At 42.5% G+C, this 27,989-nt stretch overlaps 1 protein-coding gene across 6 annotated transcripts in view; it reads right to left on the reverse strand.

Moving 5' to 3' along the window:
• The window catches only part of ninl (ninein-like), a 47,170-nt gene that overhangs the window by 14,993 nt on the left and 4,188 nt on the right, over window positions 1–27,989 (reverse strand). For 4 of the 6 annotated variants that reach the window (XM_090238049.1, XM_036983326.2, XM_021608893.3 and 1 more), the window contains exons 3-16: window positions 27,777–27,873; window positions 26,474–26,673; window positions 16,111–16,177; window positions 15,755–15,945; window positions 13,993–14,145; window positions 7,379–7,546; window positions 4,191–4,327; window positions 3,485–3,625; window positions 3,168–3,342; window positions 2,599–2,709; window positions 1,792–1,881; window positions 758–902; window positions 391–459; window positions 172–296 (exon numbers count right to left, since the gene is read on the reverse strand). In XM_090238049.1, the coding sequence (XP_090094175.1) occupies window positions 172–296; window positions 391–459; window positions 758–902; window positions 1,792–1,881; window positions 2,599–2,709; window positions 3,168–3,342; window positions 3,485–3,625; window positions 4,191–4,327; window positions 7,379–7,546; window positions 13,993–14,145; window positions 15,755–15,945; window positions 16,111–16,177; window positions 26,474–26,673; window positions 27,777–27,873 (1,869 nt within the window). The remainder of the gene's footprint in view (window positions 1–171; window positions 297–390; window positions 460–757; window positions 903–1,791; window positions 1,882–2,598; window positions 2,710–3,167; window positions 3,343–3,484; window positions 3,626–4,190; window positions 4,328–7,378; window positions 7,547–13,992; window positions 14,146–15,754; window positions 15,946–16,110; window positions 16,178–26,473; window positions 26,674–27,776; window positions 27,874–27,989) is intronic. The other 2 variants (XM_090238051.1, XM_090238042.1) reach the window with 1 other exon arrangement.

Raw genomic sequence — 27,989 nt, forward strand, 5'->3', positions numbered from 1 at the left:
CATGTCAGATTTTTTTCCGCTGGTATTATAGCTTTTAAATAGCACTTCCGGTTTGAACGGGAATACCGGGAAGCCCGTAATTTCTTGCAATTTTCTCAGGAAGGAAAATGTGTAGTTTCTTGAAAATATTAAAACCTAGTGTGAGCATGCATATCAGAATGCCTCCTCTACCTTGGTCTCTAACTCAATCTTCAGGTCCTGCACCTCCTGGCTGTGCCTCTCCTTAAACTGTTCCATGGCCATCTCTGTCTCAATGCTCACAACCGGACCTGGCAGACTCTCCAGACAACCCAGGCCTGAAGGAACAGAAATAAAAACACCAAGGTGGCGAGTCAAACCCAACAGGTTTTTACAGAGAGGGAAAAAATGATTGATGTTTCCAATTCTTACCATTCTTATTGGCCACTTGTAGCTTTTTGCTAGCAATGGGAGATACACCTATTTTCATCTCAGGGTCATCTGAAGCACAATGGATAAGATTACTGTAGAGAGTAGGTCAGTGGCTAAAGTGAAACTGTCAGTGTAACTGGAGTGGGACTGAGTGGAGAAATGAGAGGGTGTGTGTGAAAGAGGGTGTGTATGTGCATACATGGGTGGGGAAGAGAGATAGGAGGGGCCTTTCAGTCCTCCAAGGACACGGCCCATATACTGTATGTTTAAATAAATAAATATATGTTCTAATCAGGGCACGAGTATCAATTCTAGGGACAAATCGGGTGAACACAGCATATGGCTTAGGGCTATGAGTGGGATTTACCAGAGTCAGACTCAGTGGTCAGTGATCGTCGGCTGGACCACGCGTGTGTGGACGTGTCTCTTGCCCGTCTGGGTCGCCTCCCCATCCCCTGACTCTTTAACATCTCCACCTCAGAGTTCAACTCGTCATTCCGGTCCCGCAGCTCCTGTGAGACAAAGACGTGTCATTTAACATGCAATACTTCCGACAAACATACATAACAAACACAGCAAAGCACAGCAGAAATAGTATAAAGATAGAGCAGTATTAGTCACAATGTCCTCACTGCCACGCACATGCTATTCAAACCACACTGCATCACAAATTCTGTGAACCTAGAACAACACACGCTCACCTTCACTTTCTAGTTTCCCAAAATGGGAGGCGTTTGGATAAATCAAGAGGATTGTCATTAACACACTCAAAACAGCTCTCGGCTCTGTCCGGGCAAGTAAACAAAAAGTATTTAAAAATAGTTTGACATAAATCATGAATGTGCATAACTAATGTGTATAACTAATTACTGCACTATGTTTTGGAAAATTGTGAAAGGTAAACCAGGTCGAGCGCCCTTGGGGGTTCCACGCAAGGCATGATTATTTAAACACACACAACCTTTCTTATTTTTTTTACCCCCTTTTTCTCCCCAATTTCATGGTATCCAATTGGTAGTTACAGTCTTGTCTCATCGCTGCAACTCCCAAACAGACTCGGGAGAGGCGTGCGTCCCCTGAATCACAACCCAACCAAGCCACACTGCTTCTTGACACAATGCCCACTTAACCCGGAAGGCCGTGTCAGCGTGCACTGCGCCCAGCCCGCCACAGGAGTCGCAAGTGCGCGATGGGACAAGGACATCCCTGCCGGCCAAATCCTCCCCTAACCCGGACGACACTGGGCCAATTGTGCACCGCCCCATGGGTCTACCGGGCGCGGCCGGCTACAACAGAGCCTGGACTCGAACCCAGAATCTCTAATGGCACAGCTAGCACTGTGTTGCAGGGCCTTAGATCACTGCGCCACTTGGAAGGCCCAACACACACACACACTCTTACCCGGCACTGCAGCTCGTACTCCTTGATGATCTCAGAGACGCGCTCCTCCTGGTTCAGCAGTCCTGTATTGTTCGGATCCAGGCTCCCAAACTGTGTCAGCCAAACAAAACGGAAACCCTCAATCATTCATTCCTGGCAAAACCGCACTCCTCACTCCCTGAGGGATGAGTTGCCACAGCAGGACATCATCACACTAGGGTGACCACATGTCCCGGATTGTGCGGGACAGTCCTGCATTTTGGCCCTTTGTCCCGCTTTTGATCAACAAATTAAAACAGTCAGATTTCCTATTCATTTAATGAGAATATTCATTCCAACCGGTCTTTTCTGAAGACACCTTGCGCTTATGACAAGATATATCATAAGGATGTGGTGCTGGTGATGTTAAAACATTTCTCCAATCATTGTTGAGAGCTGATAGACGTAGGCCAATATCATATTGTCAACCAATCCCATTTGTGAAATCTTTTTGGGCTAAATTCCAAATAAACTTGGAGAGAGGACAGTTAACTACCAGTACTTTCAAAACGCGTGCGTCTAATGAAGAGCTACAAAAGTACGTAAATAGCCATATTAGACTGAAAGGTAATTTCATAAAACTCTCCATGCTCATTAGTTGCTAATTTAACATATTTGCTGCTACTTCACTCAATCCCATTTTAAAAGTTTCCACTTCCTAACTGTTTAAATTCCCTGAGGGGTGCGGCCTGAAAAAAACATTCATGTATAGGCTACACTGTCCCGCATTTGGGAATTTTAAATCCGGTCACCCTACATCAAGCCCATCCTCACATAGTTCCCTCTCACCTTGTCTAGTAGGAGCTGGTCCAGGTCTCTCTGCAGCTTGGAGATGGTGTTCTCTGCATCTGACAGCTTCCCCTTCAGAACACTGCCCTCCTCCTCCAAACGGTGGTTCTCCTGTTAGCCCAGAGGGAGGGTTATTGAGAGTGATACGATACCACTTTAAGATATCCACAGCAACACTGTGGGGTACTGACGATGGGGGATTGTTACGAAGCTAAGCAGGAGTCTGGCATTCATTGGTTGTCCGTGGGCAAGTGGGTATAGAGCATGGATGTTGCAAGCAGGAAGGCAAAAAAACAAAATCACATGAACTAATCTAATCCTCTCTTTTGAGGTCTCTAGAGAGGAGACTGGGATGGAGATGAAAACAAACTGCTTGCAGAAACTTAACTAGTTTATACTCATACAAAAGACGTGCATTCAAAAGCACGAGGAGCCTCTTATGAAGTGAAATCAAATAGAGGTTAAGCTCAAGGAATCTTTTAGGCGGGTTGGTCAAGCAATCGCCTGTATTCCGAGTACTCCTTTATCATTATAGAAACCTCACAGTGTGTATCTATAGTGCTTGTCACCTGGGTGGCATTACAGATTTCCTCCTGCAGACTGGCATCCTGTGCATGTAAGACCTCCACTTCCTCTTCGAGCTTGGCCCGCTCACGCTCCACCTGTTGCAGCAAGACCTCGCTCTCCTGCTCCGATTCACTGCGCAGGGCCGTTAGCCTATACCGGAACTCCTGCTCCAGACCCCTGCCAATCAGAGGGAAGTTTATGTAAAAGGTTCCATCCCCCACGCATGACAATACACAACCAGTCAAGCAAGATTTTCCAACCATCACATCAGTCTAACATACAGAATAATATGGAGGTGAGAAGGAAGAGAAGGTCTTACTTGATTTTGGTTTCATTCAGTGACTCAATAGTGGCGTGCCTGTCATCCACCTCTCTGACCAGCTGGAGGTTTCTCTTGTCGGCCCACTCCAGGTCGGCCTTGACCTTGTCCCTTTCCTGACACGCCTGGTCTGCTAGGACCCTGAGGGACAGACAGCGGACAGACAATGAGCATGGACCTAAGTACAACACTCACCAGAATGATCTGATCATGGAGGACTCACATTAACACCAGTTATTCTATGTACATTATGCACAAAGAATAAAAAAAGGCAGACCACAGCAGTTTAATATTGACAAATTAATACTTACTGAAAGAATGCAGTATTATGGTTCCAAAGTTGGTCAGTAAACCAACAAGGCAATGATTGTTACAATAAACAATATGAAAGCATCAACATCTCTCACCTCTAGGTGGAGACATACTAATAAACTATCAACTAAAAATCCATGATGTAAAATGTAGGCTACAGGTTTTGTGTGATTATTACAGTGTGAAGTTGAACCAATGATTCCCCCTAAAGCAATTATTGACCATGAAATCAATAAAAATAGTTGATGTAAATGATTTGGTCTCAGTTTAAGGTCATTGGCTCACACAGGAAATGAATCCAGAGGATGCACTAAAGTGCCTTTGACCATAACCTCTATAGAGTCCATAGAAGCATGCAGTACCAAAAGTATACAGTATCAAACAAAAGACTCACTGGAGGAACTGGATCTCGTTCTTGTAAGAGATGAGAGCGGCCTGGTGGATGCCGTTGCCGCTGACCAGCAGCTCATTGTCCAGGGCCAGGGTGAGCTCCGCCAGACTGACTCGCTCCTCCAGGGGAAAGTCCAAAGTCTGGAGGGGATAGAACAGCATGAGGTCAACTGACAAATTTATGGCAGTGGTCACCTAATCATCAAACCTGGTCCTTATTTTACTGCAGGGTTGGAACAAAAGCCTGCAACCCTGTAGCTCTCCAGGACCAGGGGCCTAATTTATAACCATATTTTACAGTAAATATCTGTGTGCGCCATTTCTGAAAAGATTGCATGCTCACAAATATATGGAGATGTATACATTTGGCTAACACCATACATATGCATGTTATAAACCAGATATGTGCCTGTGTGAACGAGCATTATACAATGCATTCGAAAATAATGCAGACCCACTGACTTTTTCCGAATTTTTTTATGTTACAGCCTTATTCTATAATGGATTAAATCGTTTTCCCCCCCCTGATCAATCTACACACATTACCCCATAATGACAAAGCAAAACATCTGGCCCAGCCAGAGTCCGGGTTCTGGCTGGGCAACTCATCATGGCCAGAAAAGATGTAGAATGTATTCTGCAATGATTATAATATATGCATTATGTTAATAAATGAAATATTTACTCGAGATATGTGAAATTACAGTATTCAGATGTCGCCTACATACCTCAATGGAAAAGGTGAACCGTCTGGTCTACCTTCGAACTGCACATTGGATCGCAAAGAGCAAAATACTTGAAATAGCCTATCTATTTACTACTGTGAAGTGGGTCAAATTAAATGAGAGATGGGACGTTTCTACATTTTAGTACACGCTCTTATCCAGAGCATGTGGGAATTGAACACACAACCCTCAACCTTGGCGTTGCAAGCACAATGCTCTACCAACTGAGGCACATGAGACGACGGGTAGCCTATCCTAACTTTTTGTAGGCCTCTAGGCTATTTCGCGAGTACGAAACCATCAGTCAGAAAAGGTGAGGAATTTATTCTCCACTGATCATGGAAATGTAATAAATAATGGGAAAAGAAGGTCTATTTCTAATGATTTTAGAATGCAAAGACCAAATAAATAGATTCTCACTAACTGCAAATTATTGCATATTATTATTTTTAGCAACCTGTTTTTTGTTATGAAAAAAAGTGTTGTGTATTCCTGCACAAGGCTATTTTTGCCTTCTTGCAATGCAATACTTCAGCCACAAGAAACTGTGTGTACACATGGTCTAAAGATTGCGGGAGGATAAGCAAATTCTCACGTCAAGTTCGGTTTTTATAAATGCAAACTTTTGCATGAAAACAGGCGCACGCTTGTTTTCGGGCATATTTTGTGCATACGCAACATTTATAAATGATGTTGGTGTTTTGACAACTGGTGTATGGTAAATATAAATTCAGGTCAAAGTTCAGTTCATCCTCATGCAACAAAATGTGTCAGATTTACAAGAGGATTATTTCAGTAACACGTAATGTAACTAGAGTGTGTCTAGCTAGGGCCTTTTGTCGGCAGTGTTCCATAGATTATGGTTCTACACCACAGCATGTAATCTAAACCAAAAGACCATCCGCTACATGTAACTGGAACTCACAATCTCAATTCTACTCCTATTACACATTTTACACACAGGAAGGAGATATGCCCCTAAAGGAGTCAGAAATACAGTTTATGTAACTTGTTTTTATCAAAATGATGAAATGGGAAACCTTGCAGCCTTCTTCATTTAAGTGATAATGCCCGAGAAGCCGTGCCAATATATCCTCCAAACACCGGCTTCGAGGGCATTTTCACTTTTATACAACAGGTTACCAACACATTCAAATACCGATTAACATACTTTAACTTAAAACGTTATTGAGATTAATTTAATCATTCTATTTCATCCTTCCACAAGATATAGTCTCGACACAAATCTTGGGTTGCTACCCAAGCCGGCTGGTCGTCCGTTCTATTGAATCGGTTGCCAGAGATGCGACCCAGTCGTTCAGTCTTTTTGTTCTGTATCTATGTACGCGACTCAGTAGTTCGCTCTAAATGTTCCATTGCCATATTGGCTGGCAACGTTCTTATCAGTTGCTTGCTAGCCAGCCATCTACGGCTAACTTACTGTCACGTCAAACGTCAAAAAGAACAACAACATTAGCAGCATTTGCATTTGTTGAAGCTGTTTTCTAGTGCCATTTATTTCGATACATCCATAACAATGATCTAATGAGGCGCGATTTCGCCTGGCAAATCAAATGTGCCCTCTCGTCAGGACACTGTTGTTCAGAAGAGCTAGCCAAGAACACAGCTAACACAATCACTTCAAACATGGAAGCTGTAAAGACTGCACTTCGTTTGACCTTTTTTCAATTGACATTTCTTTGTATATATCCATAAAAATGATGCCAGCTGATTCATGATTTCGACTGGCTGAGAAACGCTGCCTGCCTGTTTGTCTCGTACCAACTCCCAACACGTTCATTACTATGGGACAGCTGGAGATCTAATTTTAATATTGAAACAAGGTTGCAAATGTCAGTGAGACAGACAGCAAGGTTCATACAAATCTCTGCTTTTGAAAACTAAATGTTAGTCTAAAAGAAATGTGAGGTAATGTTTAGATGCTTTTTATAGTGGATATCAAGTTTATACATTGCCTGGGTGGGGCTGATCAGACAGTGGACTGCACATTCAGATGGAACAGAGTAAATAGGCATTTTAACCTCATAGATTTAGCAGGTGGAAACTTGTGGAATAGACACCCTGGCTGGAATGTGCTTTTAACCAATCACCATTCAGGATTAGACCCACCCATTGTATAACCTGTACCAATTTCTGAACACCAAGGCTTTTCAGCAACATATCAATTCAAGTAGCCGCAAAGGAAGAGTAATCAACATTTCAAGGCTACTTCTGAAAATAACTGGTACAAGCAATGAGTGTGTACAGTAATAGGATGAAGACGTACATTGGTTCTTAACTTTCTCACAAGGCTTACCTTTCACAGATTCTGCTCACAAGCCCAGAGCATGCTAAACCACTAAAAATCACATGATGTTCACACTGGCTGCTTATTATCTAACATCAAACACATAGTGTGACAGGATCCAACTAGCCTGACCTGTCATGGTTCAAGTCCGGCACTGACCTGTAGGATGTCCCTGCTGTTCCGGATTCCCTCCTCATTCCAGAGGGTGATGACCCTCTCTGGACTGGTGCAGCCCGACCCATCGTCCAGCCTGGTCAGCAGCCTCTGGCCCACGGTGGCAGACAGGAGAGAGGGAGAGGTGGAGCGCCCCATCCGCTCCTCAAAGGCCTGGCAGAAAACAGAGGAAGACATGAAAGCTACAGGAACAGACTAGCTGATGGCCCAATTTAGTTCCTCCTCCATGGAACACTGCTGTAGATCAGTGTGGCACTGCGTAGCCTCACCTCTGTTCCCAAATGCCATAGAAATACAAAAAAAGTTCTACAAAGAAGGGCATTGTAGCAGAAACACCTCCTCCGGTCATGCCGCTTTCTCTAAGAATAACCCGACCTACACTGTGCATTGTGTAATCCAGGCTCCCACAGACAAAAGAGTTTCAGCACCACAAATACATTTATTTCACACGCCACTAATAAACGCCATTTTATTGTCATAACACTTAATATGGCTTAGCCTACATTCCATTCCCCATTTGCTAATGGTTTACATCCCACACCAGTTTGGGACATGGAGGAGTAGCAGTAGTATTTAGGTTCTGAGCAAGCCTGAGAAACACACATTTGTCTCAGTGCTGGTTCATGTACCTAGTTGTTCCTAACACATGGGAGGCATCAACATGCCAAGCTTGGAAAGAAAGGATGTTGTCTTTCATAGCCCATGTTAACAGACCACAGCGACATATCAGGCTTGAAGTGCAATACATGATTTCATACTTTGGCTTTCTCTTCGTGTGGAAATGGTCATTCAGCAAGCGAATGCAGGAAGGGCAAACTAAGCTTTGTCCCCAACAGTCAATTTTATGATTGGCTGCTGCCTTAATTGACCAGCAGGAAATTGGAGCATTCGTCATCTGAGAGAGACAGACAGACAGCCTACTATAGCGAACAAAAATATAAACGCAACATGCAACAATTTCAACGATTTTTAAAAATGCGCTGCATGGTCAATACGACGCCTGCATTGGCCATACAGCATTTACTGTTGTGAAGGAAGTTGTCAAGGAAGTGAGTTTGTGTTTTACAGGACCTTCCGCCCTCAACTACTGTTAACCAATCATGTAAATGCTGAGCTATACGGAGCACTATGCATTGTTACAACATTGGAGAGGCACACGGCGATGTGGTAACCTCTGGGGCTCCACAATTACGTCACACCATCCATAAGGCACCTCCAACACTTTAGAATAATGCATAAATTGGCTCTTACAGTTCATATAAGGAAATCAGTCAATTGAAATAAATTCATTAGGCCCTAATCTATGAATTTCACATGACTGGGCAGGAGGGGCGTGGGAGGGCATAGGCTCACCCACTGGGGAGCCAGGCCCAGCCAATCAGAATGAGTTTTTCCACACAAAAGGGATTTATTACAGACAGAAATACTCAGTTTCATCAGCTGTCTGGGTGGTTGGTCTCAAACTATCCCGCAGGTGAAGCAGCAGGATGTGGCAGTCTAATTGGTCTTTTGACCAGTCACATCAGATCTTCATATATTATATATTTTTCAGATCTGATTGGTCAGAAATATCAGAATTGGGTTAACGTTTCTGTGTATAACGGTTTGCCTTTTATGTCAGATACTGAAGGGAAGGGACAATTTCTAATCAATAGCTCATATTTTGAAAACTTTATTATGCCTTTATCTTAATCCTAAACTAAACTATGAGCCACAGAATATTTCAAGAGCCTCCCCGAGCAAGCACATAACGTTCGTCGAACCATTTGTTTCTTGGTGAGAGTGTGGTTGTCCTATGGTTATTTTGCCTACAACCTTCCCACACCTTTCTGGGAATGGTACAGGATAGTTGCTTGGCTTTGGAACAATCTCAGCACATTTAAGGAACTTGACAACAAAAAAAACATTTTCTTGTTATTTCATTACTTTAACAGAATGTTTCCTAAAAGTTAAAATATGGTACATTTAATTTCAATGTTCTAGGAACATTCTCCAACTGGTTTGACATTGGGAATGTTCTCAAATAGATGAAAGTTAGGAAAACATTCTTCTGTGGGAATTTCAGTACTTTTCTGCAGGTTTCCTTATGGTTCTATTTAAAATCATATTATCGAACATTAATAAAACTTTCCAGAAAAAAAACACAAGAAAACATTAACGTCCAAAGAATGTTATTTAAAAACGTATACATTCCGTTCTCAGTGTCAACAAAACTCTATCATTTATCTTGTAAAGTGTTTTCAGGCCCACTAATTGGCCACCCATAATCTTAATTAGTGCTCATTTCTGTTGAAATGGGTTATGTTTGAATAGATTAAAATTAACAGCTTTGTATGAGTTTAAAAAAACATGGCATCCTAGCACCATCCTGGTGGCGCAGTGGACTAATTCCATGGATAGAGAACAGAAGATCATATGTTTGAATCTCAATAAAAAATAAACCTGTTTGCATGATTAATGCCGAAGGAAATTCATTTCTGTGTGTCCAATCTGTACTCAGGGTTCAAAAAAGTTAACACCAAATAATAATTTCCACTGTAAGAACATTAAAGTGGCACTCCAGTCTCCTTTTCACCTCATTTAACACCTAATTTACTTAACAAAAGGCACATCTCAATAGGTGGTCCAGATAAGTCATGTCAAAGCACAAATGGCTGGGGGGGTATGGGCCTTTCCTATTTTGTTCTCTATTGTTCCTCAAGCAAGGGGGGGGGGGGGCTTATAACATCACAAATTTGCATCAAACTCCTTGAACGACCTACACTTTGAGTTTGCAGTTGTGCAAACTGGAAACCACATATCCTGAGGCTGCATTTATTGTAGCTGGAGTCTTCAACAAAGCCAATTTGAGGAAAACACTACCGAAGATTTATCAACACATTGCCTGTAGTATTTGAGCTTCAAAATCTCAACCATTGTTACTCTCCCTTCCCGGGATGACTACAAGGCCCTCCCCCGCCCTCCCTTCTGAAAATCAGATCACGACTCCATTCTGCTCCTCCCTTCCTATAGTCAGAAACTCAAAACAGGAAGTACCTGTGCTAAGGTCTATTCAACACTGGTCTGACCAATCGGAATCCATGCCTCAAGATTGTTTTGATCACGCGGACTAGGATATGTTCCAGGTTGCCTCTAAGAATAACACTGACACGGTGACTATTAAAACCTACCCAAACCAAAAACAATGGATAGATGGCAACATTCGCGCAAAACTGAAACTGTGAACCACCGCATTAAACCACGGCAAGGTGACTGGGAATATGGTTGAATACAAACAGTGCAGTTATCCCCTCCATAAGGCAATCAAACAGGCAAAACGTCAGTACAGAGACAGTGGAGTTGTATGTAGCAGGGACCCATGACAAAATTGGATTACAAAGGGGAAACCAGCCACGACGCAGAGATCGACACTACGCTGATCCTCAACACAGGGGTCCCATTAGAGTACGTGCTCAGCCCCCTCCTGTACTCCATGTTCACCCATGACTACGTGGCAACGCACCCCTCCAACTCAATCCTCAAGTTTGCAGATGACACAACAGTAGCAAGGTGAGGAGGTGAGGGCCCTGGTGGTGGTGCCAGAAAAATCACCTCTCCCTCAACAAAGCAAAGGAGCTGATCGAAAACAGCAGAGGGTGCACCCCCTTATCTACATTGACGGGACCGCAGTGGAGAAGGTGGAAAGTTTCAAGTTCCTTGGCGTACGCATTACTGACAATCTGAAATGGTCCACCCACACAGACAGCGCCTCTTCAACCTCAGGAGGCTGAAGACATTTGACTTGGCCCCTAAACCCTCAAACTTTTACAGATGCACCACTGAAAGCATCCTGTCAGGCTGTATCACCACCTGGTACGGCAACCGCCCACAACAGCAGGGCTCTCCAGAGGGTCTGCCCAACACGCCACCAGGTACACACTGCTTGCCCTCCAGGACACCTACAGCACCCGATGTCACAGGAAGGCCAATAAGATGATCAAGGACATCAACCACACGAGCCACAGCCTGTTCACCCGTTATCATCCAGAAGGCGAGGTCAGTACAGATGCATCAAAGCTGGGACCGAGACTGAAAAACAGCATCCAACTCAAGGCCATCAGACTGAAAAATAACCATCACTAGCCGGACTCCACCCAGTACCATGCCCTGAATTTAGTCACTGTCACTAGCTACCACCAGGTTACTCAATCCTGCACCCTAGAGACTGCTGCCCTATGTACATAGACATTGAATCACTGGCCACTTTAATAATGTAACACTTGTCACTTTAATAATGTTTACATACTGTTTTACTCATTTCATATGTACAGTGCCAGTCAAAAGTTTGGACACACCTACTCATACAAGGGTTTTTCTTTATTTTTTACTATTTTCTACATTGTAGAATTTTATTTACTTATTTTTATTTCTTCTTTATTTAACCAGATAAGCCAGTTGAGAACAAGTTCTCATTTACAACTGCGACCTGGTCAAGTTAAAGCAAAGCAGTGCGACAAAAACAGTCAATAACACAAAAGAAAAGAAAAATCTTTATATTTATGTACAGTGTGTGCAAATGTAGAAGAGTAGGGAGGTAGGCAATAAATAGGCCCTAGAGGCGAAAATAATTACAATTTAGCATTAATACTGGAGTGATAGATGTGCAGATGATGATGTGCAAGTAGAGATACTTGGGTGCAAAAGAGCAAGAGGGTAAGTAATAATATTGGGATGAGGTAGTTGGATGTGCTATTTACAGATTGTCTGTGTACAGGTACAGTGATCAGTAAGCTGCTCTGACAGCTGATGCTTAATGTTAGAAAGGGAGATAAGACTCAAGCTTCAGAGATTTTTTGCAATTCGTTCCATTCATTGGCAGTAGAGAACTGGAAGGAAAGGCAGCCAAAGGAAGTGTTGGCTTTGGGGATGACCAGTGCAATATACCTGCTGTAGCGCATGCTACGGGTGGGTGTTGCTATGGTGACCAGTGAGCTGAGATAAGTCGGGGCTTTACCTAGCAAAGACTTATAGATGACCTGGAGCCAGTGGGTTTGGCGATGGATATGTAGTGAGGGCCAGCCAACGAGAGCATTCAGGTCACAGTGGTGGGTAGTATATTGGGCTTTGATGAGAAGAGTGTTGGAAGCTATTTTGTTAATGACATTGCCGAAGTCGAGGATCGGTAGGATAGTCAGTTTTACGAGGGTATGTTTTTCGGAATGAGTGAAGGAGGCATTGTTGCGAAATAGGAAGCTGATTCTTGAGTTAATTTTGGATTGGAGATGCTTAATGTGAGTCTGGAAGGAGAGTTTACAGTCTAACCAGACACCTAGGTATTTGTAGTTGTCCACATATTCTAGGTCAGAACCGTCCAGAGTAGTGATGCTAGTCGGGCGGGAGGGTGCAGGCAGCAATCGGTTGAGGAGCATGCACTTAGTTTTACTAGCATTTAAAAGCAGTTGGCGGCCACGGAAGGAGTGTTGTATGGCGTTGAAGCTCGTTTGGAGGTTTGTTAGCACAGTGTCCAAAGAAGGGACAGAAGTATACAGAATGGTGTCGTATGTGTAGAGGTGGATCAGAGAATCACCCGCAGCAAGAGTGACATCATTGATATATACAGAGAAAAGAGTCGGCCCGAGAATTGAACCCTGTGGCACCCCCATAGAGACTGCAAGAGGTCCGAATAATAGTTAAGACATCAAAATTATGAAATAACACATATGGTATCATGTAGTAACCAAAAAGTGTTAAACAATTCAAAATATACTTAATATTTTAGATTCTTCAGTAGCCACCCTTTGCCTTGATGACAGCTTTGCACACTCTTGGCAATCTATCAACCAGCTACAGGCGAAATGATCACTTCCGGTCTCAGAACGTTTAAAAAATGTTGTGCTTTACCAGTCAGGAAAGATATGGTTTTCTTCTCAGTAGCAATGGGAAACCCAAAACTTAAGTTCCCACAACTTCCAAGGAACCAAATGTGCTAGCTGGGTCCTTAAAGGTACAATATGCCAAAATCACTCTGCCATTTCCTGGTTGCTGAAATTCTAATAGTTCTCCTAATTTCAGCTTATGTGTCAAAACAAGCAAGTATAGTGTTTAGAATCATTGTACCATCTAAACTGCTGTAACCAAAATTGTAGTATTTACAGCTGATGAGGCTAGAGTATCAAAATCAAAAGTAAAAGACAGAAAAAACGAAACATTAGAACGTGAAGCACAGAAATAGAGCACATAGAACAAATCTACTGCTTCTTAGACTTGCTTTCAATGAGAATGACAGATCTATAACTTACATTCGTATGTGAATTTGGTCCGGGCCCCAAAAAGTTACATATTGCAGGTTCAAACACCAACCAGCCCACATTTAATGCAAAGTGACAGTTTATTTGTTATAAATAGAATATCAAATACTCCCTTCAGTTCGAGACAGAAGGCGGTCCCATGTGGCAATGTGTTGTCATTTGTATTGTCCACGGATCATTATTCTGGCCTAATTACATACATTTACTCTACTGACCCAAACCCACTCACATAGTTTTCCATATAAATAAATTACTGTTAAACATGTACACGTTCCCTAAAAAGGGTGTTGTTCTGTCTGTCTTTCTGCTTACCTGCTGGAGTGAGTGGTGGGGGTTGGGGCGTATGGGGGTGGAGGAGGTGGGAACTGGGACACCCTTTTCTCTGAAAAGACCCTTCTGGAACTTCCTGAGGCTAACCTTCCCATCCAGGTCAGTGTCCAACTTCCTGAAGAGGGCGTCCAACTCCTGTGTGATAACGCGTAGAGTCAGGGGTTAAAAACATGAAGTCAAATTCAATACAGAAACCAGATACAGAGAGAAACCAGATACAGAGAGAAAGATTCAAACTACCAAGATTCAAACTACCAGATACAGAGAGAAATATTCAAACTAACAAGATTCAAACTACCAGATACAGAGAGAAATATTCAAACTAACAAGATTCAAACTACCAGATACAGAGAGAAAGATTCAAACTACTCATATCTAGGATAACACACCCAATATATATACAAAAGTATGTGGACACCGGTTCAAATTACTGCAATCGGCAGTTTCAGCCACACCCGTTGCGGACAGGTGTATAAAATCGAGCACACCGCCATGCAATCTCCATAGACAAACATTGGCAGTATAATGGCATTACTGATGAGCTCAGTGACTTTCAATGTGGCACTGTCATAGGACGCCACCTTTCCAACAAGTCAGTTCGTCATATTTCTGCCCTGCTAGAGCCACCCGGGTCAACTGAAAGTGCTGTCATTGTGAAGTGGAACTGTCTAAGAGCAACAACGGCCCAGCCGTGAAGTGGTAGGGCACACAAAGCCCACAGAACGGGACCACCAAGTGCTGAAGTGCGTAGCGCGAAAAAATTGTCTGTCCTCGGTTGCAACATTCACTATCGAGTTCCAAACGGCCTCTGAAAGCAACGTGTGAAGCTCGTTGGGAGCTTCACACAAGCCTAAGATCACCATGCCAAATGCCAAGCATCGGCTGGAGTGGTGTAAAGCTTACAAATCTGTGTTTGGCAGATGCCAGTAGAACGCTACCTGCCCCAATGCATAGTGCCAACTGTAAAATTTGGTGGAGGAAGAATAATGGACTGGGGCTGTTTTTCATGGTTCGGGCTAGGCTAGTTCAAGTGAAGGGAAATCATAATGGTACAGCATACAATGACATTCTAGACGATTCTGTGCTTCCATCTTTGTGAAAGGCCCTTTCCTGTTTCAGCATGACAATGTCCCCATGCACAAAGCAAGGTCCATACAGAAAAGGTTTGTTGAGATCGGTGTAGAAGAACTTGACTGGCCTGCACATTGCCCTGACCTCAACCCCATTGAACACCTTTGGGATGAATTGGAACTCTGACTGCGAGCCAGGCCTAATCGCCCAACATTCGTACCCGACCTCACTAATGCTCGTGGCTGAATGGATGTAAGCCCCCGCAGCAATGTTCCAACATCTAGCGGAAAGCCTTCCCAGAAGAGTGGAGGCTGTTATAGCAGCAAAGGGGGACCAACTCCATAATAATGCCCATGATTTTGGAATGAGATGTTTGATGAGCAGGTGTCCACATACTTTTGGTCACGTAGTGTATCTTTGGCAAGTAACCACTGACTGCAGTCAGATGATTCCCTGCCTGTCTCCCTGAGGTGTGCACTCTTTTACTCCCCCTCATGGATTAAAAAGGAATGGACTGATGTATACTGGTATAAGAGGTATTGATGAAACTCCTTTGGCCCATATTTACACTAATCCAATGTCTTTGATCCCTTGACGGGGAGTCAGCAAGTACACAGATCTGGGAAGTAGGGAATTAAAACAGCCACTTGCTGAAATGTTGGGCTGGCCATACCTCTGAATTCAGGTCCTGCAGGCCAAGGTGGTCACAGACCAGGGAGAGTTCCTGTCTGTTCAGAAAGCCTCCTCCTCCTACTCCAAGCTCCTCCCATACTGCCCTCATCTGGCTGTCTGACACCTCGGCCCCTGGCCCAGGGGATTGGAGTGGGCTCCTCGAACTGTCCCGCTTCCATCGCTTCTGCTGCCCTGAGACACACGTACAGATGTTAGGATGAAATTCCCTCAAAGAGTATAGCATTAGACTGTATGAATAGAGCTTGGAGTTTTTCCTGATCACATGACCTAACTAGGAAAACTCCTGTTTTGAAGACTGAATGTACAATTAAGTAAACTTGAAAAATATTTAAGTACCTTGTGCCTCAAAGGTTTGATGGATGGTGTCCTTATGGCTTCCGGTTTCCTCATCTGACTTGAGACTCTGGAAGTAAGACAAAGAGTGTCACCAAGTGTTCAAAACTGGAACAACAACTACCTTGCCTAAATGCTGACCCATATGCCCGTCCACATACAGTATCATAATCTGGCTATGTTGTTTAGTCAGTGTGTCGGACACGTGTGAGAACTGCACTGTGAAAGCTAGTTTACCCTACTACTAAGTGTATGCGAGAGAGTTTGTACAGCAGATGAAGTGTGTTTGTGTGTGTGTGTGTGTGTGTGTAAGTGTGCCTGCTAAGTGCCCTCTAAATACACCTCTGGTGTCTTCAACCAGGATCTCAGCGATCACTGCCTCATTGCCTGCGTCCGTAATGGGTCACCGGTCAAACAACCACCCCTCATCACTGTCAAACGCTCCCTAAAACACTTCAGCAAGTAGGCCTTTCTAATCGACCTGGCCCGGGTATCCTGGAAGGATATTGACCTACTTCCGTCAGTAAAGGATACCTAGTTATTCTTTAAAGGTGCTTTCCTCACCATATTAAATAAGCATGCTCCGTTCAAAAAATGTAGAACTAAGAACAGATATAGACTTGGTTCATCCCAGACTTGACTGCTCTTGACCAGCACAAAAACATCCTGTGGCGTTCTGCAATAGCATCGAATAGCCCCCGAGATATGCAACTTTTCAGGGAAGTTAGGAACCAATATACACAAGCAGTTTGAAAAGCTAGCCTTTGCTTTCCTAACAGAAATGTTCCTCCTGTATCACAAACTCCAAAAAGTTCTGGGACACTGTAAAGTACATGGAGAATAAGAACACCTCCTCCCTGCTGCCCACTGCACTGAGGCTAGGAAAAACTGAACAGCTGATGTTCTGAAAAAGCTTCAAAATCTGGACCCCTACAAATCAGCTGGGCTAGACAATCTGGACCCTCTCTTTTTGAGAGGATTGAGAGGATTTTTGCAATTGTTGCAACCCCTATTACTAGCCTGTTCAATCTCTCTTTCGTATCGTCTGAGATCCCCAAAGATTGGAAAGCTGCCGTGGTCATCCCCCTCTTCAAAGGGGGAGACACTCTAGACCTTAACTGTTACCTACCTATATCTATCCTACTCTACCTTTCCAAGGTCTTTGAAAGTCAAGTGAACAAACAGATCACTGACCATTTAGAATCCCACCGTACCTTCTCCGCTATGCAATCTGGTTTCTGAGCTGGTCATGGGTGCACTTCAGCCACGCTCAAGGTCCTAAATGATATCATAACTGCCATCGATAAGAGACAATACTGTGCAGCCGTATTCATCGACCTGGCCAAGGCTTTCGACTCTGTCAATCACCGCATTCTTATCAGCAGACTCAACAGCCTTGGTTTCTCTAATGACTGCCTCGCCTGGTTCACTAACTACTTCTCAGACAGAGTTCAGTGTGTCAAATCGGAGGGCCTGTTGTACCGACCTCTGGCAGTCTCTCGGGCCGACTCTTTTCTCTGTATATATCAATGATGCCGCTCTTGCTGCGGGTGATTCTTTGATCAACCTCTACGCAGACGACACCATTCTGTATACATCTGGCCCTTCTTTGGATACTGTGTTAACAAACCTCCAGATGAGCTTCAATGCCATACAACTCTCCTTCCATGGCCTCCAACTGCTCTTAAATGCAAGTAAAACTAAATGCATGCTCTTCAACCAATTGCTGCCCGCACCTGCCTGCCCACCCGTCCAGCATCACTACTCTGGACGGTTCTGACTTAGAATATGTGGACAACTACAAATACCTAAGTGTCTGGTTAGACTGTAAACTCTCCTTCCAGACTCACATTAAGCATCTCCAATCCAAAATTAAATCTAGAATCGGCTTCCTATTTCGCAACAAAGCATCCTTCACTCATGCTGTCAAATACCCTCGTAAAACTGACTATTGTCATGGAAAATTGCGAGATTATGTTATAGTGCTTGAAAGATTATATTATAATCTTTGTATTGCATTAGACTGGTTGTTTTATTTCAACAGAATAGAATCTGTCAACTATTGTGTGTTCAGTGTTCCACTGAGGATGGGCCTCTATGAGATAGCACTGACATGTTTTTGTACTTTGAAGTTCCAGGAACGAGATTAGAACCTCGTTTTAGAGACCAAACTGAACCATAATTTATAGCTAATGCTATCTGGCTATGGGATACACCTTTCTCAAGTAAAAGGCCCTTTGTGAAGTTTTCCTATGATCTGTGGTTCGTCATGTAAGTTGAGAGGGGTGTATCTTTTCTATAAAGATCTCAGTTGCCATTATGTTGACACTCAACTTTTCATTAAAGATAGTGAATTGTTGAAAGTCACAGGGCTATGGTGAAGCTCATATTATTAAACATGAAGTTTAAGTATAACTCTGACTGGTGTGTGGTTTGTGACTCTCCTCATTTGGTAATAAAGGAAATTGCTACGACACTATCCTACCGATCTTCGACTTCGGCGATGTAATTTACAAAATAGCCTCCAAAACTCTACTCAACAAATTGGATGCAGTTTATCACAGTGCCATCCGTTTTGTCACCAAAGCCCCATATACTACCCACCACTGCGACATGTATGCTCTCGTTGGCTGGTCCTCGCTACATATTCATCGCCAAACCCACTGGCTCCAGGTCATCTATAAGTCTTTGCTAGGTAAAGCCCCGCCTCATCTCAGCTCACTGGTCACCATAGCAGCACCCACCCGTAGCAAACGCTCCAGCAGGTATATTTCACTTGTCATCCCCAAAGCCAACTCCCCCTTTGGCCGCCTTTCCTTCCAGTTCTCTGCTGCCAATGACTGGAACGTATTGCAAAAATCACTGAAGCTGGAGACTCATATCTCCCTCACTAACATTAAGCATCAGCTGTCAGAGCAGCTTACAGATCATTGCACCTGTACATAGCCCATCTGTAAATAGCCCATCCAACTCTCATCCCCATACTGTTTTTATTTATTTATCTTGCTCCTTTGCACCCCAGTATCTCTACTTGCACATTCACCTTCTGCACATATACCATTCCAGTGTTTAATTGCTATATTGTAATTACTTTGCCACCATGGCCTATTTATTGCATTACCTGCTTAATCTTACATAATTTGCACACACTGTATATAGACTTTTCTATTGTGTTATTGACTGTATGTTTGTTTATTCCATGTGTAACTCTGTGTTTGTGTTGCACTGCTTTTCTTCATCTTGGCCAGGTCGCAGTTGTAAATGAGAACTTGTTCTCAACTGGCCTACCTGGTTAAATAAAGGTGAAGTAAAAAAATAAAATAAAAAGAGATAAAGCTGAAAGCGAGTGCTATCCTGTTAGCATGACCAAGGATAACAGAGAGAAAAACCCAGCTAAAACATAACGTTCTGAGAACCATATGTTTCTTAGAGCGTGGTTGTCTTTTGGTTATTTTGCATACAACCTTCCAACAAGAGTTGCTTGGCTTTGGAACATTCTCAGCACATTTAAGGATCTTGACAAAAAAAACATGATTTTCTTAGTATTTCATTACTTTAAACACGTGTCAAACTCATTCCACGGAGGGCCGAATGTCAGCAGGATTTTGTTGCACCCTTGTACTTGATTGATGAAATAAGGTCACTAATTAGTAAGTAATTCCCTCACCTGGTTGTCTAGGTCTTAATTGAAAGGAAAAACCTGCAGATACTCGGCACTCCGTGGAATGAGTTTGATACCCCTGCTTTAACAGAAAGTTTCCTAAAAGTTCCAACATGGTTATATTTAATTTCATGTTCTAGGAAAGTTAAACTGATTTAACATTGGGGAATGTTCTCACATAGTTCAGAGAAAGTTAAGAAACAGCGTTCTTCTGTGAGAATTTCTGTACTTCAGCATAATGTTTCCAAGTGGTGTAGGGGAGGGTATATGCAGGTATACACTGCATACCCACTTATTTTTGAGTGAGCATTGTGAATACTAATTTCTTTCTTGTAGTGGAGGCATACACCCTGTCAATTAAAGCTGCAATATGTAACTTTTTGGACAACCCAACAAAATTCACATAGAAATGTGTGCAATCGATCTGGCATTCTCATTGAAAGCAAGTATAAGAAGCAGTATACAGTGCCTTGCGAAAGTATTCGGCCCCCTTGAACTTTGCAACCTTTTGCCACATTTCAGGCTTCAAACATAAAGATATAACTGTATTTTTTTGTGAAGAATCAACAACAAGTGGGACACAATCATGAAGTGGAACGACATTTATTGGATATTTCAAACTTTTTTAACAAATCAAAAACTGAAAAATTGGGCGTGCAAAATTATTCAGCCCCCTTAAGTTAATACTTTGTAGCGCCACCTTTTGCTGCGATTACAGCTGTAAATCGCTTGGGGTATGTCTCTATCAGTTTTGCACATCGAGAGACTGAAATGATTTCCCATTCCTCCTTGCAAAACAGCTCGAGCTCAGTGAGGTTGGATGGAGAGCATTTGTGAACAACAGTTGTCAGTTCTTTCCACAGATTCTCGATTGGATTCAGGTCTGGACTTTGGACTTGGCCATTCTAACACCTGGATATGTTTATTTTTGAACCATTCCATTGTAGATTTTGCTTTATGTTTTGGATCATTGTCTTGTTGGAAGACAAATCTCCGTCCCAGTCTCAGGTCTTTTTCAGACTCCATCAGGTTTTCTTCCAGAATGGTCCTGTATTTGGCTCCATCCATCTTCCCATCAATTTTAACCATCTTCCCTGTCCCTGCTGAAGAAAAGCAGGCCCAAACCATGATGCTGCCACCACCATGTTTGACAGTGGGCATGGTGTGTTCAGGGTGATGAGCTGTGTTGCTTTTACGCCAAACATAACATTGTTGCCAAAAAGTTAAATTTTGGTTTCATCTGACCAGAGCACCTTCTTCCACATGTTTGGTGTGTCTCCCAGGTGGCTTGTGGCAAACTTTAAGACACTTTTTATGGATATCTTTAAGAAATGGCTTTCTTCTTGCCACTCTTCCATAAATGCCAGATTTGTGCAATATACGACTGATTGTTGTCCTATGGACAGAGTCTCCCACCTCAGCTGTAGATCTCTGCAGTTCATCCAGAGTGATCATGGGCCTCTTGGCTGCATCTCTGATCAGTCTTCTCCTTGTATGAGCTGAAAGTTTAGAGGGACGGCCAGGTCTTGGTAGATTTGCAGTGGTCTGATACTCCTTCCATTTCAATATTATCGCTTGCACAGTGCTCCTTGGGATGTTTAAAGCTTGGGAAATCTTTTTGTATCCAAATCCGGCTTTAAACTTCTTCACAACAGTATCTCGGACCTGCCTGGTGTGTTCCTTGTTCTTCATGATGCTCTCTGCGCTTTTAACGGACCTCTGAGACTCACAGTGCAGGTGCATTTATACAGAGACTTGATTACACACAGGTGGATTGTATTTATCATCATTAGTCATTTAGGTCAACATTGGATCATTCAGAGATCCTCACTGAACTTCTGGAGAGAGTTTGCTGCACTGAAAGTAAAGGGGCTGAATAATTTTGCACGCCCAATTTTTCAGTTTTTGATTTGTTAAAAAAGTTTGAAATATCCAATAAATGTCGTTCCACTTCATGATTGTGTCCCACTTGTTGATTCTTCACAAAAAAATACAGTTTTATATCTTTATGTTTGAAGCCTGAAATGTGGCAAAAGGTCGCAAAGTTCAAGGGGGCCGAATACTTTCGCAAGGCACTGTATATGTTCTATGAGCGCTATTTCTATGCTTCCCGTTCTTAAGTTTAGTTTGTGTATTTTACTTTCGGTTTTGTACACCAGCTCCAAGGCTTAAAATACAATATTTTTGGTTATGGAAAATATATTTCACAGCAGTTTAAAATGGTACAATGATTCTCTACACTAGCTTGTTTTGTCACAAACTATTCAAATATTAACCAAGAAATGGCTTAGCGATTTCTGCATAATGCAGCTTTAAAAATTAGCTACAAATATTAAAATGTATTGAAAAATATATATATATTTTGACAGTATTGAAAAACAATCCTGTGGCTTTTTCCAAATACCCCGGTATACGGTTTATACAGTATACCACCCAAGCCTAGTTCTAAGAATGTTATTTAAAAACAAATATACAACAGGTGGGTCTAATCCTGAAAGCTGAGTGGTTAAAACCGCATTCCAGCCGGTGTCTTTTCCACAAGTTACCACCGGCTAAATCTATTACGTTAAAATGCCTATTGACTCTTTTCCATCTGATTGCGCAATCCCCTGTCTCATCAGCCCAGCCAGGCAACTTGATCTCCACTATAAAAAGCAGCTAGACATTATCTCACATTTCCTTTAGACTAAAATATGTTTTCAACAGCAGAGATTTGTATAAAAACCTTGGGGTTTCTCTCCGACATTTGCAACATTGAATTTGAAAATTGAAGCTCCAGCTGTCCCATAATGACGTGTCGGGAGTTGAGACATGACAGACAGCTTCAGTTTGAAGTGATTGTGTTAGCTGTGTTTTTGGCTAGCTCCTCTGAACAACAGTGTCCTGACGAGACAGCACATTTTCTATGCCAGGCGAAATCGCACCTCACTAGCTAATTGTTATGGATGTATCCAAATAAATGTCACCCGAAAACAGCTTAAACAAATGCAGCTACTGTTGTTATTCTGGCTGCACTGTTTGACGTGACTGTAAGTTAGCCATATTTGGCTAGCTAGCAAGAAAGGGATAAGAATGTTGCCAGCCAGTATAGCAATGGAACATTTAGAATGAACGACTGGGTCGTGTCCACAGATACAGAACAAAAAGACTGAACGACTGGGTCGCATCTCTGGCAACCGAACCAATAGAACAAACGACCACCCGGCTTGGGTAGCAACCCTAGATTTGTGTCAAGACTATATCTTGTGGAAGGATGAAATAAGTATGAATACATTTATCAAAATAACATTTTAATGAAAATATGTCAATCATATTGGTTGGTAACCCGTACCCATATATGTTGGTAACCCGTTGTATAAAAGTGAAAATGCCCTTGAAGCTTTTGAAGTTTGAGAGTTTTGAAGTATGACTTCGTTTCCACAACCAATGTGAAAACAAAAACATTATGTTCCCACAACTTCCAAGGAACCAAATGTGCTAGCTGGGAATGAACTGACCATAAGGAATTCCACCATGCCAACATTACTTCTGCTACACTGAGTAAAAACAACCAGCAGATTGTGATTCCAGCAGTCTCAAGAGTAGACTGGTACTACCCAGCAGCACATGTGGCCGTTGGCTCTCACACAGTGGAGCTTATAGCCTCCTCCACGTGTGTGTGTATACTTGCTGCAGACTCTTACTAATTATGGTCTACATAATAGCCTATCTGAAGGGATGAAATTCAACTTAAGTTAGCAATGGATTAGTTATGGAAGTTAATTATTGAGTACCGTCTTACTCATAGCAGTCTCTCTTTCAGGCTGGGAGGCACACTTACAGGGTTTATAACACAATATCTTCACTTTTTTTAAAGGATGAATATTCGCATGGTTTGTATCAGACATAGCTTGTCAAGGGAATGTCGTGAGGATTACAATTCAACTAATGTCCTAAATGTTGTGTATAGCCAAATATGTAGTGTGTAAAATAAATATACCTTTGTTATTAACTATAGTGAAATAAAAATGTAATCTAACCAATTATGGTTGTCGCCATGTTCCCTTTCCAATCTTTGGTTTGTTGCATTTTAGCGCCAACCAGTGGTATACAGAGGCAAGTTCCAAAGCACTTTGTAGAATGAAATGCATAACTTCAGTTTATTATGTAATACCAAATTCCATAATTATGTAACCAAATTAATCCTGGTAACACCTAAAACAAACAGAATTTGTGGGAGAATCGGTTGCTACCCATCTTGGTTCAAAGGTCAAATTTTCCCCCTCAAAATCTTTGAAATGTACAGTATCATCTCAATCAATCCCATGTGGAAGATGGGTGTATTCATTTCATAGCTCCATTATAAGATATCAATCTGGGCATGGCCCCAAGCTGCAGCACTACATCAGAAACAGGCCGCTCATCATGACGCAACAAGCCACCGTCAATCATCATCAGCTTTAAATATTGAACAATATTACGTAACTCATCCATGAAAGGCTTTTCAAACGGGAACACTGTGATGGTTTCAGTATTGGCTACTCTCTCTCTCATTCTTGTTATACCTCTCTCTCCCTATCTAATCATTGTGGTTCTCTCCAACACATGGCAGGGCTACACTTGGTCAGTGAATTTATTATTGTTGTCATCAGCACCACTTCGGGGTCGGAGAGCACCATTGTGCTCCTTACTGCAGTGGCTCGAGGCTTAATAAATATAATCGAACTCTGTACCAACACAAACTGGTGGGAAGTGATGTAGACAGCTGAGAAGGGTAAGACATGACTAATCCTCTCAACATATCAATAAAGAAACATTCAAAAGCAATCCTTTCAGCTGGATGAATGAAATCATATTGCTTATGTCTGGAAGTCAACAATAGATTGAAGACTCTTGACAACCAGCTTTAACCAGACAAAAAAGGAATTATCTGTCTGAATTGAGAGCATAAAGAATTCTCAACAAATAGAACGTGAGATAAAAGGTGAGTGGAAACCGGTGCTAATTTAAGCAAGCCAGCCTAATGGGACACTAATATTAACATGTCCTTGAGAAGGGTCCTTCGGGAATTTAACCCGGACGGCACGCTGCATCGTAGGAGGATGTGTAGACATAAATGTAGGTTGTGTATGATAACTAAATAAGACATATAAAGTGACGTAAAGAGGAGGGTGAGCTTGTGTGAAATATTTAACAGGACCGGTTCAATTATTTACCCAACAAGGGCTAGCTGTTGGCGACATTCCACCACAATACTTTCACAAGACATACGTGTCTTTCAGCCCAACAGCGGTGAACGATTTATCAACTCCCCAGCCCAATTAATCCACCCCTCCCCAACTCCAATCACATAGTTCACCCAGACTGTATGTTCCTGTTACCAAGGAGTACCCATCTCCTGTAAGGGAGGGGATGCCATACAGTAGTTCCCTCTCTATCTTCCAGTAACTAGGAATCCACCAAGGCTTAAAGCTGCTTACGTATTGCCTTAAACTGCTGGAAATGTTAACTATTTAAAAGAGATTATTGGTGGAGAGCTTAATGAGAAACATGGCACGGGGATCTATCTGGCACTATGGCCTGACGAGGGAGAGAGGGGCTTTGGAAAGACGTAATCTCTCAAGCTATCAGAGATAGTCAATGCAGCGTTACATAAAATATCTAAATATTTCAAATGGGACAGAAAATCTGGGATAACAGAATAGGTTTCTAAAATGAGAGCTGTGTTAACAGGAAGCGGCAGACAAGTCAACCCTTGCTCGTTGTGTATTATGTCGTTAATGTATGAATTTTCATAGATAAATGTGCGAAATGTATATTTTCATAATCAAAATCTCCATTATGTAACTCTTACTTCAAGTAACCTACTGAATCCAGACTCGAAACAGAAAAACTAACTATGCACACACACAGAGAGACAGCGAACAACGGTGGCCGACGGCAAAAGGGCCCCAAACATTTCACTCTCAGCAGGGATTTCACACTGCATCTTTAACACTTTTAACACTGACAGATACCCCCCGTCACCCACCACCATGACCTTTCCTTCACTTGTCTTCTACTGTTATACAATTTAGAGGCCAAAACAATGGGCCTTCAATAGACATGATGTTGTGAGGTAAGCACACAGCAACCTCCAACCATGACTTTTCCTGGGCCTCATTACTGTCATTTCACACCTAAAAACAATGTAATAAAATGTGATGAAACTATTGGAACCAATGAAAGAATAAGCCATGGAAGAAGGGAGAGAGGAAGAAACAGAGGGACACATCTTTGATCCTTAGCCAAACAGTGAAGGATGGATGGTGTGGGGTGGGAGCGGGGGCCACCAATGAGGGCTGCCAGTAGCACATTCCATATAATCCCACTTCCTGAGTGTGGAGTAGGACCGTCTGGCCAAAACCCCATGTACTCCTGAGATTCTACTCTCCCACTCTGTCTGAAGAGTGTGTCAGCCAGAAACATATACTGTATATTTGAGACAGGCCTCACCCAGCACCAGCACAATGCACCATTCATTGGGTACACATGAGAGAAATGGAAGTGAAGCACTGAGTTGGGAATTTCTCTCCAAACAGTCAGATCTTCTCTAGGCCCTGGCCCAAGCTTGAGAACTCAAGAGTCAGCTATCTTTCTTGGCATCTCTCAAATGATGGTGCATGGCCACAATGTAAACACAGCAGACAGAGGGTGAGAGGGAGGGATTAGGAGCAAGTCTCTTACCTCCACACTCTCCAGAGAAGTGGAGCGTCGGAGTTTGGCCCTCCTCACGCCAGAGGGAGAGAGCTCCTTCTGCTCTGTCCTGAAAGGAGGAGAGTCCTCCAATTCAGCTGGGAGCTCAGAGTCGGGCCTGTCAGGACGAGACCGCCGGCCGTAGCGCTTGGTTCCCTTCACAAACTTGGGCTTCACCTCCTCAGGAACAACTAGAGAGGAGAGGAAAGAAAGGAGGTGGGGAAGGACATAGAGAGATGCAGTGGTTAATTGGTGTCTACTATGATATTACAGTAGAATGCCTTTATATAGAAAGGAATATTTTAGACCGGCTGGGCATTTTTTCTGCCCACAATTACAACTGCAAACATATTCTCACAGAAGCTTGGCAATGTTAAGTTACAAAGTAACAAGGGAGAGAGTCTATAGTGAAGGTCTAAATTAGAGATTGTATAACCAGAGATTTGCCAAAAACATTGTTAAACACACTCTTTAAAAGGGCATGTCCCCAGAAACTAACTTGGCAATAAACTTCATCATACTGTAACATTCTGAGGGAAATGAGGGAACTCTGCTGCCCTCCTAGATCCTCCTACTGCAATCCCCTATAATCCCCAACTCAAGAAACACATTTCAAAATACTATAACACATACCAATGAGTTGTCAAATATTATTCAGAAATCATATCAAGTGAAAAGCTGTACAATAAATGATATCTCAACTGAGTTAGGATTTGTTAAAGGTACAGGAAGTGTAGTATATTTGAATCTGTATTTGTTAGAGAATAGAATCCAGCCTGGGGCTAATAAGGACAGAGATTATTAACATGATCAACTATATTTCTTTAGGGAGGGAAAATACGAAATATACTGTATCCCTTTGATGTCTCCACTAGTATTTTCCTCATTTCGGTGAGCTCATGGTCAACCACCCGGGCAGTAGACAAACAACCAGAATAGACCAAAACACTACTTGACTAAGTAATGCTTTTTAGTGTGCTTTTAATGATGTCAAACTAACTTAGGTAGACCACAATGGCTCCAGTCTCAGCCTCAGTCAGTACCTTTGTCAAACATTGAACATGTAAATTATAAAAGAAATGACCCCAAGGTTTGCCGTTATCCACAAGGACACATTGTTTACATAAAGCAATCTTATCGAATCCCCCACATAGGGCCCATGAACAAATGTAAACCGAAATCTAAACTACTTGGGTATATAAACAACTGATTTAATTGGTTTGCACAGCCGTGTAATCAATGAAAACCAGACATACATCAATCCCCTCCTCACCACTCAGCATGCGTGCTTTACCTGGCTCCAGGTAGCTGCTCTCCTCTTCTGAGGTGCTGAAGTCCAGAGAGCGTGATAACACAGCTACAAAGCCTTCTTTGAACTCCTCAAAATTCACCTGCATAACAGAAGGAAATTTTGTTAATTGTCAACAGTGTGAGACATGACTACTGTTCTGTCAATAAGGTAGCAACATGATCAAACATGTATTGGGCTTCTGATTTGAGATTTCAA

The sequence above is a fragment of the Oncorhynchus mykiss genome, chromosome 1 (genome assembly GCF_057628025.1).
Source record: "Oncorhynchus mykiss isolate SJ-2025 chromosome 1, ASM5762802v1, whole genome shotgun sequence".
In the NCBI taxonomy this organism is placed as follows: domain Eukaryota; kingdom Metazoa; phylum Chordata; class Actinopteri; order Salmoniformes; family Salmonidae; genus Oncorhynchus; species Oncorhynchus mykiss.